Raw genomic sequence first — 15,268 nt, 5'->3', positions numbered from 1 at the left:
ACTGAATTTGAATTAATGGCCATGGTTGGATATATGTTGGGAAAAAGTTTAAAATCTTTGATTTTCGAGTGAACAACCACTAACTTAAGATGACAATGATTAGGTTTGATGAAATGGGCTCTATGCACCAAGTCTGCAATGAAAGCCACATATAAGGCACTAGAAGCTTTTATTTTGAAGGTGGCCCGCAAGCTGTAACTGACCCGGATGCTCCTCCATTAGCAACATGGCGGCTTCCTTCCGTGGAATCGTCTCGTTGCTGTGTTGATAAAGTTAGGTAGCTCCTTCAGTCCTGATACAGCAGAGTCTCTGTAGGTCTGGATAAACCTTCTGAATGGACCTTTAGCAGGTATAAAAATCCTTCACCTTTCGGCGAAATTCGCCGTTTTGAAACCAAAATAGGTGACCTACGTGAATCGTGTAGATTCGATGAGTTTTTTGGGGGATTGGGGAGTGTTATATTTAGTGAACTGCGAACAATATGCGCTTGCCAGAAGTGAGCGCGAGTGCATGGTAATATAATATTTGATGGTATATCTAAGTTAAGTTACCCAGGACCTCTGTTGACATAGACTTAGCTAACGTTAGCTACAGCTTGATGATTTGAGTCATTGAACACAGCAGGAGAGAAAGCGACGTTAGCCAGCTAGCTAACGCTTCCGTTTATGAGGAGGTAGATTCTGAGGTGAGGAGATTGAGGGGCCGATCTCACAGGACGAGACTTTCTAAAGCTCAGCCGCTTAAAAAAACTCCTTGATAAAAACGCACCGGGCGTTTTTCTAAAAAAAAACTCGCCGGGCATGTGAAGCAAACGTTTCCGTCGTTGTGAAAATGACAGCAGAGTACGAAGAGGAACTTTCTCGTTCAAAAGAGGAGAACGAGCGACAACGGAGACTACTGGACGCTGTTTTCAACCCGGAAGTCCGGATACAAAGAGCAGGTTCGTTCTGTTTGTTTCTTTATCACTTTAAACTGATGGAGCCAGTTCTGGAGGAAGTATTCACATCATGTACTGAAGTAGAATTACGGGTACTGTACTGAAGTATTCACATAATGTACTAAGGTATAGTTACAGGTACTATACTGAAGTATTTAAAGACATTCATTTGACTTTTTACTGTATTACATCTCAGGGGTACATATTGTACTGCTTACTGGACTACATCTCTGAGGTGAATATTGTACTTTTTTACTGCACTACATCTCTACATCTACCAACTTTACTCATTGTGGAGGACTAAAACTCAACAAAGCTCAGCAGCGTGGAACAAGACCATTACAGCAGCAATAAGCACAACAGTTATGTTACACAGAAATGAACGGGACTTGGCGGTCCATAAAATACAAGATAACACGGAAAATAGTACAAATAAATTCAAATAAAAGAAACCAGGTCACAAACATACTTTAACTTCTCTCTGCCCAGACAAAAGCCTTGATTCTCATCTGGCGGTGGAGAAAATAATGAATGGCGCCTTGAGGAATCCAAGAATTTAGTGGTCTTCATTCTGCTGGTGAAAGTATAGGAGCACAGGGCAAGTTGTCCGTTTCTCCTTTCGGATCCAGAAGCAGTTTGTTGTTCAACCAGAGAATGAAGTCCTATTACCTCAGGGTGTTTTCTCTTAAAAGACATTAACGTTGTTTCACCTACTTTGAGCAACGTGAGTCTCATGGATGGCCAGGGTCAAGGGATGCACCATGTTTATCGTCTTGGTGACGTCATGTTCGTGTCACAGGGACTCCCTGAGGATCCAAGTGGGGCTCGTCCAATGAGCCATTATGTGTTTTAAACCAAATCAATTATATGTATACTTCTTCTTTCACTATATTAGCTACACATGACCTTTGTTGGTGTACTTGAGGGGAACTAAAAGTAGCTGGTCACTGGTGCAAGTTATAGTTGGTGGAACATTTGGTCTCTGCATTTGCTACTGAGGGTCTGTCACAGCCGGTGGGATGTGGTTCAGTCCTCTTAAATAACAGAGAGCTTAATATAAGATTTCTCAGACGTATGAATGTATTTAATTTTATTCTCCACAGACGTCCAGCAGCTGTTAGTGGTTAAAGAAGAGGTTCCCCCTGAGCAGCAGGACTGGAGCTACAGTCTGGACCAGAAGGAACCAGAGCCCCCTCACATTAAAGAGGAACAGGAGGACCCAGAGCCCCTACACATTAAACAGGAACAGGAGGACCCAGAGGCCCTACACATTAAAGAGGAACAGGAGGACCCAGAGCCCCCACACATTAAAGAGGAACAGGAGGACCCAGAGCCCCCACACATTAAAGAGGAACAGGAGGACCCGGAGCCCTCATGCATTAAAGAGGAACAGGAGGACCCAGAGCCCCCACACATTAAAGAAGAACAGGATGACCTCTGGACCACTCAGGAGGGAGAACAGCTTCAAGGGCTGGAGGAAGCTAGTATCAAGTACTCATTCACTTGTGTGAAGATTGAAGATGATGGAGCAGATTGTGGAGGATCAGTACTAGAAATGAAGTCAGATCCAGAAAGACATGCAGAACCAGAAACTGATGAGACTGAAGACTTGTCTGAACCTGAGACTGATGACAGTAGAGATTGGGTTGAGACTCAGGAACCTCAGTCCGATTTAAACCCTCTGCAAAACAATGAAGTACCTGTGAACTGTAGTACTGGGAATACATCAAGCAGCACGCCTGAATGTGCTGGAAGCTTTGACAGCAAGGTACGTCTAAAGAGATACACTACATCCAAACATTTAGTGAAACCATTTAGTTGTTCAGTTTGTGGTAACACATTTGCACAGAAGGGACACCTGAACGATCACATGACTGTCCACACAGGAGAGAAAGCATTTAGTTGTTCAGTGTGTGGTAAAACATTTACACTAAAGCGAACCCTGACTCGTCACATGACTATCCACACAGGAAGGAAAGCATTCAGTTGTTCTGTGTGTTGTAAAAAATTTTCATTCAAGATAAACCTAACCTCTCACATGATTGTCCGCACAGGAGAGAAACAATTTGGTTGTTCAGTTTGTGGTAAAACATTTAAACATAAAAGAAGCCTGAACAATCACATGATCGTCCACACAGAAGAGAAAGCATTTAGTTGTTCCACGTGTAGCAAAACATTTGCACATAAGGGATACCTAAAGTCTCACATAAATGTCCAACCAGAAGCACTTAGTTGCTCAGTTTGTGGTAAAACATTTTTACATAAAGGACACCTGAACAATCACGAGAGGAAACATACAGAAGTCAAAGCATTTAGTTGTTCAGTTTGTGGTAAAACATTTTCACATAAAGGACACCTAAACGGTCACATGACGATCCACACAGGAGTCAAAGCATTTAGTTGTTCAGTTTGTGGTAAAACATTTTCACATAAGGGACATCTGAACGGTCACATGACGATCCACACAGGAGTCAAAGCATTCAGTTGTTCCGTTTGTGGTAAAACATTTTCACAAAAGGGACACCTGAACAATCACATCATTGTTCACACAGGAGAGAAAGCATTTCGTTGTTCAGTTTGTGGTAAAACATTTTCACATAAGGGACACCTGAACGGTCACATGACAATCCACACAGGAGTCAAAGCATTTAGTTGTTCAGTTTGTGGTAAAACATTTTCACATAAGGGACACTTGAACGGTCACATGACGATCCACACAGGAGTCAAAGCATTTAGCTGTTCAGTTTGTGGTAAAAAATTTTCACAAAAGGGACACCTGAACAATCACATCATTGTCCACACAGGAGAGAAAGCATTTAGTTGTTCAGTTTGTGGTAAAACATTTGCACGCAAGAAAACCCTGCAACGACATTTAAAAGTCCACACAAGAGAATCAAATTAGTCATGGAGTTTGATCGACAAGATGTTCTCGTCTCTGTTATTCATCAAATCACAAGTGTATTAATGAGAGCATCAGAAATAAATGAGAGCTAGTTAAACACCTAGAACTGTCAGGCTGATACATACTTAAAAAAAAGGTTTATTCAGCTAACATCAATTTATCAATTTATATTCTTTGGTGTTTGTTTCTATGATATTGTCTCATGTGTTTTGTATTCTCATGTATATATGAGCAATAATTGTTTTTAGTTGTCAAAGTATTCCATGTCAACTCAGCCAGCGCTCGCGAATCTTTTTTGCACCAGGGACAAGTTTCATGTAAAACAATTTTTTATGGACCGGCCTTCACATTGTGGTCAATAAATATTACGTGATAAAATGATAAAGTGCATGAAAGTACAACTCACCATTATGCCAAATTAGTGGGAGCCCTAAACTTGTTTCTCTAAAACGAGACGGCCCCGTCTACTCTGCCTGGATTTCAATTCAGAACTCCGGCAGAGTTGAAACAGACTTTTAAGTTTCAATCTGTGTTCATGATTATTGGTTGTTAATGGAAGTTATATTCATAATTAGTATGTGAATGAATTGCCTTTATTAATTAAATGTATTGTTCACTGATATGATTTCCACCCTGTTACGTCCAGTCCACCCTGTTGTCTGAGTTTCTTTTCATGATAATTAATTGAAATCAACAAATATTAAGCATATCTTTGTTGTTACTTGCAGGTTTTGAATTGGCTAAAAATGTTTTAAAATTTCATTTATGTTTTGACTTTGGTGAATCTGAACCATCAACTGTGTTTAAATAAGGTGTATATAACAAGAGTCTTGAAGCCTCGTGGTCTGAACTAACCCTCAAAAACACCAAATTGTCAAAAAAAAGTATTTACAAAGCTGTGCAACTTTGGCTTGTAGATGGACTCGATGTCATCACTGATTCAGGGTCATCCTCTTGTTGAACAGGGACGTACATCGTGATGTTTTTATCTTCACAACATGCCTCCAAACTTGAATAAAAATCATATTTGTTTTAGTGATGCCAACGTCGTAACACAATTGAGGAACTGGATCGTGGTCCATGCCTACAACTCATTGTATGAATAATTTCTGTCATATTCCTTGAATGTGCTGTAACTCTGTTATGTTGTTCATTCTGTATACATGACGTCCATTGCGTCTGTTCATCTGGGGAGAGGGCTCCTCCTCTGTTGCTCTCCTGAAGGTTTCTTTCCTTTTTTCCCTGTGGAAGGTTCTGTTCTTTGTTGAGTTTTTCCTGATCCAATGTGAAGTCCTGGGAAAGTGATGTCATATGTGTACAGATTGTAAAGCCCCGTGAGGGGAGTTTGTAATTTTTGATTCTGGGCTATACAAAATAATCTGAATTTGAATTAATGGCGATGGTTGGATCTATGTGAGGAAATAGTTTAAAAGCTTATATTTTTGAGTGAACAACCACTAACTTAAGATGACAATGATTATTTTTCATCAAATGGGCTCTATTCACCAAGTCTGCAATGAAAGCCACATGTAAGGCACTATAAGCTTTTATTTTGAAGGTGGCCCGCAAGCTGCAACTAACCCGGATGCTCCTTCATTAGCAATATGGCGGCTCCCTTGCAGAGAAACATGAGCGTCCCGTTGCTGTGTTGATAAAGTGTCAGGTAGCTCCTTCAGTACTGATACAGCAGAGTCTCTGTATGTCTGGATAAACCTTCTGAATGGACTTCTAGATGTTCACATTTGTTCCCGGATGTTGTTGCTCTGACTCATCTCCCGGTAGCCTACAAAGTTATTAAAGTTATTTTAGCGGATAGTCCCACTTTAATGGAGAGGACACGGAGTTTGTGTGGAGGAAACAATTTCTGTCGTTGTGAAAATGTCTAAAGTCCCAATGCTGTTTGAAAGAACGACAGCAGAGTACGAAGAGGAACTTTCTAGTTCAAAAGAGGACAACGAGCGACAACGGAGACTACTGGACGCTGTTTTCAACCCGGAAGTCCGGATACAAAGAGCAGGTTGGTTCTGTTTGTTTCTTTATCACTTTAAACTGATGGAACCAGTTCTGGAGGAAGTATTCACATCATGTACTGATGTAGAGTTACGGGTGCTGTACTGAAGTATTCACTTTATGTACTGAGGTAGCGTTACAGGTACTGTACTCAAGTATTTAAAGATCTTTATTAAAGACTTTTTACTGTATTACATCTTATGGGTACATATTGTACTGCTTACTTGACTACATCTTAGAGGTTAATACTATAGTTTTTACTATATTACATCTCTACGTCTACCAACTTTACTTGTGGAGGATTACAACTCAACAAAGCTCAGCAGCGTGGAGCAACACTATTACAGCAGCAACAAGCACAACAGTTATGTTACACAGAAATGAACGGGACTTGACGGTCCGTAAAATACACAATAAAACGGAAAATAGTACAAAAAAAATTTAAACAAAAGAAACCCGGTTACAAACATACTGTGACCTCTCTCTGCCCAGACAAAACATTTGGCGGTGGAGAAAACAAATGTCACCTTGAAGAATCCAAGAATTTAGTGGTCTTCATTCTGCAGGTTAAAGTAGAGGAGCACATCGCAAGTAATCCGTTTCTCCTTCAGGATCCAGAAGTAGTCTGTTGTTCAATCAGAGAATGTAGTCCTATTACCTCAGGGTGTTTTCTTTAAAGGGCATAAGAACTCCCTGGGCTTCCAAGTGGGGCTCGTCCAATGAGCCACCATGTGCTTTAAACCAAATGAATTATATGTATACTTTTTCTTTCACTTTTTAAGCTACACATGTGGTTCTTGCATTTGCTACTGATGGTTTGTTACTGCCAGTGGGATGTGATTCAGTCAATCCAACTCAAGTTGTTGTGTGATGTTTACGACTGCAGCAGCATGTTTTTATTTCGGGGTCATGTTTCTCTCATTTACAACTAATTCGCCGCTTTTTAATGATAAACCTCTTAAATAATAGAGAGCTTAATATAACATTTCTCAGACATACGGCTGTATTTTATTATTCTCCACAGATGCCGAGCATCTGTTGGTAGTTAAAGAAGAGGTTTCTCCCGAGCAGCAGGACTGGAGCTCCACTCTGGACCAGGAGGAACCAGAGCTCCCCCACATTAAAGAGGAACAGAAGGAACCAAAGTCGCTCCAGATTAAAGAGGAACAGGAGGACCCACAGCCCCCACACATTAAAGAGGAACAGGAGGACCCACAGCCCCAACACATTAAAGAGGAACAGGAAGACCCACAGCCCCCACACAATAAAGAGGAACAGGAGGACCCAGAGCCCCTCCACATTAAAGAGGAACAGGAGGACCCAGAGCCCCTCCACATTAAAGAGGAACAGGAGGACCCAGAGACCCCCCACATTAAAGAGGAACAAGAGGACCCAGAACCCCCACACATTAGAGAGGAACAGGAAAACCCAGAACCCCCACACATTAAGGAGGAACAGGAGGACCCAGAGCCCCGCCACATTAAAGAGGAACAGGAGGACCCAGATTCCCCACACATTAAAGAGGAACAGGAGGAACTCTGGACCAGTCAGGAGGGAGCGCCGCTTCAAGGGCTGGAGGTAACTGGTATCAAGTACTCATTCACTTGTGTGAAGATTGAAGATGATGAAGCAGATTGTGGAGGATCAGAACCTGACAGGAAGTCAGATCCAGAAAGAAATCCAGGACCAGAAACTGATGAGACTGAAGACATGTCTGAACCTGAGACTGATGACAGTAGAGATTGGGTTGAGACTCAGGAACCTCAGTCAGATTTAAACCCTCTGCAAAACAATGAAGTACCTGTGAACTGTAGTACTGGGAATACATCAAGCAGCTCGCCTGAATGTACTGGAAGCTTTGACCGCAAGGTATGTCTGAAGAGACATACTCCATCCAAACATTTAGTGAAACCATGTAGTTGTTCACTTTGTGGTAAAACATTTTCAGCAAAGCGAACCCTAAATCGTCACATGACTATCCACACAGGAAGGAAAGCATTTAGTTGTTCTGTGTGTAGTAAAACATTTGTACATAAGGGACACCTAAACGATCACATGACTGTCCACACAGGAGTGAAAGCTTTTAGTTGTTCAGTGTGTGGGAAAACATTTTCACAAAAGCGAACCCTGAATCGTCACATGACTATCCACACAGGAAGTAAAGCGTTTAGTTGTTCTGTTTGTAGTAAAACATTTTCACATAAGGGAAACCTTAACTCTCACATGACTGTCCACACAGACGAGAAATCATTTAGTTGTTCAGTTTGTGGTAAAACATTTAAACAGAAAAGAAGCCTGAACAATCACATGACTGTCCACACAGGAGTCAAAGCATTTAGTTGTTCCATTTGTAGTAAAACATTTGCACATAAGGGACACCTGAACGATCACCTGAATGTCCACAGAGAAGCGTTTAGTTGTTCAGTTTGTAGTAAAACATTTTCACGTAAGGGACATTTGAACTCTCACATGAATGTCCACTCTGGAGTGAAAGCATATACTTGTTCAGTTTGTGGTAAAACATTTTCACTAAACCGAACCCTGTATCGTCACATGACTGTCCACACAGGAGTGAAAGCATTTAGTTGTTCCGTGTGTAGTAAAACATTTGCACATAAGGGAAACCTTAACTCTCACATGAATGTCCACACAGGAGAGAAAGCATTTAGTTGTTCAGTTTGTGGAAAAACATTTTCAAGTAAGGGACACCTGAACCATCACATGATTGGCCACACAGGAGAGAAAGCATTTAGTTGTTCCGTGTGTAGTAAAACATTTACACATAAGGGAAACCTGAACTCTCACATGACTGTCCACACAGGAGTTAAAGCATATACTTGTTCAATTTGTGGTAAAACATTTTCACTAAAGCGAACCATGTATCGTCACATGACTATCCACACAGGAGAGAAAGCATTTAGTTGTTCAGTTTGTGGTAAAACATTTGCACACAAGAGAACTCAGCAACAACATTTAAAAGTTCACACAGGTGAAACAAATTAGCTGTGGAGTTTGATCAACAATATTTTTCTCGTCTCTGTTATTAATCAAATCGCAAGTGTATTGATGAGAACATCAGATATAAATGAGACCTAGTTAAACACCTAAGAACTGTCAGGCTGATACAGACTGCAAAATAAGTTTATTCAGCTAAGATGAAGCGACATCAATTTAAATTATTTGGTGTGTGTTGCTATGGTATTGTCTCATGTGTTTTGTATTGTCATGTATATATGAATCATTGTTTTTGGTTGTCAAAGTATTCCATGTCCTCTCTGCCAGCGGCCCCCAACCTTTTTTTGCACAACGGACCGGTTTCATGCAAGACAATGTTTTCACGGATCGTCCTTCACTGTGTGTCGACCAGCATAAAAACAAATATAAAGTGCATAAAAGTACAACTCACCATTACGCCGAACTGGTGGGAGCCCTGAGCTTGTTTCTCTGCAATGAGCTGGCCCCGTCTACTCTGCCTGGATTTCAACCCAGAACTCCAGCACAGTTGAAACAGACTTTTAAGTTTCAATCTGTGTTCATGATTAATGGTTTAATGGTTGTTAATGGAAGTTACATTCATAATTAAAATGTGAAATGTGAATGAATTGCCTTCATTAATAAAATGTATTGTTCACTGATATGATTTCCACCCTGTTACATCCAGTCCACCCTGTTGTCTGAGTTTCTTTTCATGATAATTAATGAAAATAAACAAATATCAAGCATATCTTTGTTGTTACTTGCAGGTTTTGAATTGGCTAAAACTGTTGTAAAATTTCATTTATGTTTTGGCTTTGGTAAATCTGAACCATCAACTGTGTTTAAACAAGGTGTATATAACAAGAGTCTTGAAGCCTCGTGGTCTGTACTAACACTTAAAACCACCAAAGTGTCAAAAACATGTATTTAAAAAGCTGTGCAACTTTGGCTTGTAGATGGACTTAATGTCATCACTGATTCAGGGTCATCCTCTTGTTGAACAGGGACGTACATCCTGATGTTTTTATCTTCACAACATGCCTCCAAACTTGAATAAAAGCAGATTTATTTCAGTGATGCCAACATCATAACACAAATGAGGAACTGGATCGTGGAAAAGGCTTACAACTCAATCTATGAATAATTTCTGTCATATTCCTTAAATGTGCTATAACTCTGTTACGTTCTTCATTCTGTATACATGACGTCCATTGCTTCTGTCCATCTGGGGAGAGAGATCCTCCTCTGTTGCTCTACTGAAGGTTTCTTTCCTTTTTTCCCAGAGAAAGGTTCTGTTCTTTGTTGAGTTTTTCCTGATCCGATGTGAGGTCCTGGGAAAGTGATGTCATATGTGTACAGATTGTAAAGCCCTGTGAGGGGAGTTTGTAATTTCTGATTCTGTGCTGTACAAAATAAACTGAATATTAATTAATGGCCATGGTTGGATCTATGTGGGGAAATAGTTTTAAAGCCTATATTTTCGAGTGAACAACCAATAACTTAAGATGACAATGATTATGTTTCATGAAATGGGCTCTATTCACCAAGTCTGCAATGACAGCCACATATAAGGCACTATAAGCTTTTATTTTGAAGGTGGCCCGCAAGCTGCAAATGACCCGGATGCTCCTCCATTAGCAACATGGCGGCTCCCGGCCGTAGAATCAGGAGCGTCTCGTTGCTGTGTTGATAAAGTGTCAGGTAGCTCCTTCAATACTGATACAGCAGAGTCTCTGTATGTCTGAATAAACCTTCTGAATGGACCTCGAGTTCACATTTGTTCCCGGATGTTCCTAACCTCATCTCCCGATTCATCTCCTGATAGCCTACACAGATATTAAAGTTATTTTAGCGGATAGTCCCAGTTTAATGGAGAGGACACGAGGTTTGTGACGGAGTTTGTGTGGAGGAAACGTTTCTGTAGATGTGAAAATGTCTAAAGTCCCAACGCTGTTTGAAAGAACGATAGAATACGAAGAGGAACTTTCTAGTTCAAAAGAGGAAAACGAGCGACAACGGAGACTACTGGACGCTGTTTTCAACCCGGAAGTCCGGATACAAAGAGCAGGTTGTTTCTGTTTGTTTCTTTATCACTTTAAACTGATGCAACCAGTTCTGGAGGAAGTATTCACATCATGTACTGAAGTAGAGTTACTGGTACTGTACTGAAGTATTAACATCATGTACTGAGGTAGAGTTACAGGTACTGTAAATACTTACTGGAGGACATATCAGAGGTGAATATTGTACTTTTTACTGTACTACATCTCTACGTCGACCAACTTTACTCGTGGAGGATTAAAACTCAACAAAGCTCAGCAGCGTGGAACAACACTATTACAGCAGCAACAAGCACAACAGTTATGTTACACAGAAATGAACGGGACTTGACGGTCCGTAAAATACACAATAATAATAATAAGATAGTAAAAATAAATTCAAACAAAAGAAACCAGGTTACAAACATACTGTGACCTCTTTCTGCCCAGACAAAAGCCTTGATTTTCATCTGGCGGTGGAGAAAACAATGAATGTCGCTTTGTCGAATCAAAGAATTGAGTGGTTTTCGTTCTGCACGTTAGAGGAGCACAGGGCGAGTTTTCCGTTTCTCATTCAGGATCCGTAAGCAGTCTGTTGTTCGACCAGAGAATGTAGTCTTTATACCTCAGGGTGTTTTCTTTAACGGCATTAACGTTGTTTCACCTACTTTGAGCAACGTGAGTCTCATGGAAAGCCATGGTCAAGGGATGCACCATGTTTATAGCCTTGGTCACAGGGGCTCCCTGAGGTTCCAAGTGGGACTCGTCCAATGAGTCACCATGTGCTTGAAACCAAATCAATTAAATGTATACTTCTACTTTTACTATGTTAGCTACACATGATCTTTGTTGGTGTACTTGAGGGAAAGTAAAAGTAGCCTGTCAGTGGAGCAAGTAACAGTTGGTGAAACATGTGGTCTCTGCATTTGCTACTGAGGGTCTGTCACTGTTGGTAGGATGTGGTTCAGTCAATGCAACACAAGTTGTTGTGTTTTGTTTACGACTGCAGCAGCATGTTTTTATTTAGGGGTCATGTTTCTTTCATTTACAACTAATTCACCGCTTTTCAGTGATAAACCTCTTAAATAGTGGAGCGTTTAATATAAGATTTCTCAGACGTATGAATGTATTTTATTATTCTCCACAGACACCCAGCAGCTGTTGGTTGTTAAAGCAGAGGTTCCCCCTGAGCAGCAGGACTGGAGCTCCAGTCTGGACCAGGAGGACCCAGAGCCCCCACTCATTAAAGAGGAACATGAGGACCCAGAGCCCCCCCACATTAAAGACGACCAGGAGGACCCAGAGCCCCCACACATTAAAGAGGAACAGGAGGACCAAGAGCCCCCACACATTAAAGAGGAACAGGAGGACCCAAAGCCCCCACACATTAAAGAAGAACTGGAGAACCCAGAGCCCCCACACATTAAAGAGGAACAGGAGGACCCAGAGCCCCCACACATTAAAGAGGAACAGGAGGACCCAGAGCCCCCACACATCAAAGAGGAACAGGAGGACCTAGAGTCCCCACACATTAAAGAGGAACAGGAGGACCCAGAGCCCCCACACATTAAAGAGGAACAGGAGGACCAAGAGCTCCCACACATTAAAGAGGAACAGGAGGAACTCTGGACCAGTCAAAAGGGAGCGCAGCTTCAAGGGCTGGAGGAAGCTGGTATCAAGTTCTCATTCACTTCTGTGAAGATTGAAGATGATGAAAAAGATTGTGGAGGATCAGAACCAGACAGGAAGTCAAATCCAGAAAGACATCCAGGACCAGATACTGATGAGACTGAAGACTTGTCTGAACCTGAGACTGATGACAGTAGAGATTGGGTTGAGAGTCAGGAACCTCAGTCAGATTTAAACCCTCTGCAAAACAATGAAGTACCTGTGAACTGTAGTACTGGGAATACATCAAGCAGCTCGCCTGAATGTGCTGGAAGCTCTGACCGCGAGCTCCGTCAGAAGAGACACACTAGATCCAAAAAGTTTGTGAAACCATTTAGTTGTTCACTTTGTGGTAACACATTTGCACATGAGGGACACCTTAACGATCACATGACTGTCCACACAGGAGAGAAAGTATTTAGTTGTTCAATTTGTGGTAAGACATTTTCAGCAAAGCGAACCCTGAATCGTCACATGACTATCCACACAGGAAGGAAGGCATTTAGTTGTTCTGTGTGTAGTAAAACATTTGCACATAAGGGATACCTGAACTCTCACATGAATGTCCACACAGAAGCATTTAAATGTTCAGTTTGTAGTAAAACATTTGCACAGAAGGGACACCTGAACGATCACATGACTGTCCACACAGGAGTGAAAGCTTTTAGTTGTTCATTTTGTGGTAAAACATTTAAACAGAAAAGAAGCCTGAACGATCACATGACTATCCACACAGGAGTCAAAGCATTTAGTTGTTCAGTTTGTAGTAAAACGTTTTCACGTAAGGGAAACCTGAACACTCACATGAATGTCCACACAGGAGAGAAAGCATTTAGTTTATCCGTGTGTGGTAAAACATTTGAACATAAGGGAAACCTGAACTCTCACATGACTGTCCACACAGGAGAGAAAGCATTTAGTTGTTCAGTTTGTGGCAAAACATTTTCAAGTAAGGGACACCTGAACCATCACATGATTGGCCACACAGGAGAGAAACCATTTAGTTGTTCAGTTTGCGGTAAAACATTTGCACGTAAGGGACACCTGAACTATCACATGATTGGCCACACAGGAGAGAAAGCATTTAGTTGTTCAGTTTGTGGTAAAAAATTTGCACATAAGGGAAATCTGAACTATCACATGACTATCCACACAGGAAGGAAAGCATTTCGTTGTTCTGTGTGTAGTAAAACATTTTCACGTAAGACAACCCTAACCTCTCACATGATTGTCCACACAGGAGATAAACCATTTAGTTGTTCAGTTTGTGGTAAAACATTTGCACACAAGAGAACTCAGCAACGCCATTTAAAAGTCCACACATGAGAAACAAATTAGTCGTGGAGTTTGATCAACAAGATTTTATTCATTCATCAAATCCCAAGTGTATTGATGAGAACATCAGAAATAAATGAGACCTAGTTAAACACCTAAGAACTGTCAGGCCGATACAGACTGCAAAATAAGTTTATTAGGCTAAGATGAAGGTACACATCAATTTAAATTCTTTGGTGTGTGTTGCTATGATATTGTCTCATGTGTTTTGTATTGTCATGTATATATGAACTGTAATTGTTTTTAGATGTCAAAGTCTTCCATATCCTCTCTGCCAGTTGTCCACAACCTTTTTTGCACCACAGACCGGTTTCATTTAAGACAATGTTTTCACGGACCGTCCTTCACGGTTTGGGCGATAAATATGACGTAATAAAATGATTCGACCGGCATGAAAACAATTATAAAGTGCATAAAAGTACAACTCACCATTACGCCGAACTAGTGGGAGTCCTGAGCTTGTTTCTCTGTAACGAGCCGGCCCCGTCTACTCTGCCTGGATTTCAATCCAGAACTCCAGCAGAGTTGAGACAGACTATTAAGTTTAAATTTGTGTTCATGAATCATAGTTTAATGGTTATTAATGGAAGTTACATTCATAATTAGTAAGTGAAATGTGAATGAACTGCCTTCGTTAATGAAATGTATTGTTCACTGATATGATTTCAACCCCGTTACGTCCAGTCCACCCTGTTGTCTGAGTTTCTTTTCATGATAATTAATTAAAATTAACAAATATTAAGCATATCTTTGTCGTTAATTGCAGGTTTTGAATTGGTTAAAAATGTTGTAAAATTTCATTTATGTTTTAACTTTAGTGAATCTGAACAATCGACCAAGTTTAAACAAGGTCTATATAACAAGAGTCTTGAAGCCTCGTGGTCTGAACTAACCCTTAAAAACACCAAAGTGTCAAAAAAAAACAATTTAAAAAGCTGTGCAACTTTGGCTTGTTGATAGACTCGATGTCATCACTGATTCAGGGTCATCCTCTTGTTGAACAGGGACGTACATCCTGATGTTCTTATCTTGACAACATACCTACAAACTTGAGTAAAAGCAGATTTGTTAGGCAATAGAAGCTTTTATTTTGAAGGTGGCCCGCAAGCTGCTACTGACCCGGATGCTCCTCCATTAGCAACATGGCGGCTCCCGTCTGTAGAATCAGGAGCGTCTCGTTGTGTTGATAAAGTCAGGTAGCTCCTTCAATACTGGTACAGCAGAGTCTCTGTATGTCTGGATAAAACTTCTGAATGGACTTCTAGATGTTCACATTTGTTCCCGGATGTTGTTCCTCTGACTCATTTCCCCATAGCCTACAAAGGTATTGAAGTTAGCTTATCGGATAGTCCCAGTTTAATGGAGAGGACACAAGGTTTGTGACGGAGTTTGTGTGGAGGA

At 40.9% G+C, this 15,268-nt stretch overlaps 2 protein-coding genes across 3 annotated transcripts; both read left to right on the top strand.

Annotated features, from left to right (window-relative positions):
- The first annotated feature begins 255 nt into the window (after positions 1-255).
- LOC137803632 (gastrula zinc finger protein XlCGF58.1-like) lies at positions 256-9,169 on the top strand. Of its 2 annotated transcripts, XR_011080081.1 has the most exons (3): positions 256-940; positions 2,041-5,856; positions 6,874-7,008. XR_011080081.1 is itself a non-coding variant. In XM_068602284.1 (2 exons), the coding sequence occupies exons 1-2, from the start codon at positions 5,718-5,720 to the stop codon at positions 8,850-8,852; spliced, it is 2,118 nt and encodes a 705-aa protein (XP_068458385.1). In that variant the 5' UTR covers positions 3,839-5,717; the 3' UTR covers positions 8,853-9,169. The 2 variants fall into 2 exon arrangements, 1 of the variants encoding a protein (XP_068458385.1); XM_068602284.1 differs by lacking the exon at positions 256-940 and having other exon boundaries at positions 3,839-5,856; positions 6,874-9,169.
- A 1,327-nt stretch (positions 9,170-10,496) lies between these two features.
- Positions 10,497-14,545, top strand: LOC137803633 (gastrula zinc finger protein XlCGF57.1-like). Its single transcript, XM_068602286.1, has 2 exons — positions 10,497-10,893; positions 12,012-14,545. Exons 1-2 carry the CDS (start codon positions 10,758-10,760, stop codon positions 13,856-13,858), a joined length of 1,983 nt encoding a protein of 660 aa, XP_068458387.1. The 5' UTR covers positions 10,497-10,757; the 3' UTR covers positions 13,859-14,545.
- Positions 14,546-15,268: the final 723 nt, after the last annotated feature.

This window comes from Clinocottus analis, unplaced genomic scaffold, assembly GCF_023055335.1.
Source record: "Clinocottus analis isolate CAN_PGR_092001 unplaced genomic scaffold, fCliAna1.0.p SCAF_6, whole genome shotgun sequence".
NCBI lineage: Eukaryota > Metazoa > Chordata > Actinopteri > Perciformes > Cottidae > Clinocottus > Clinocottus analis.
This window is presented reverse-complemented; position numbering and strand designations above follow the sequence as displayed.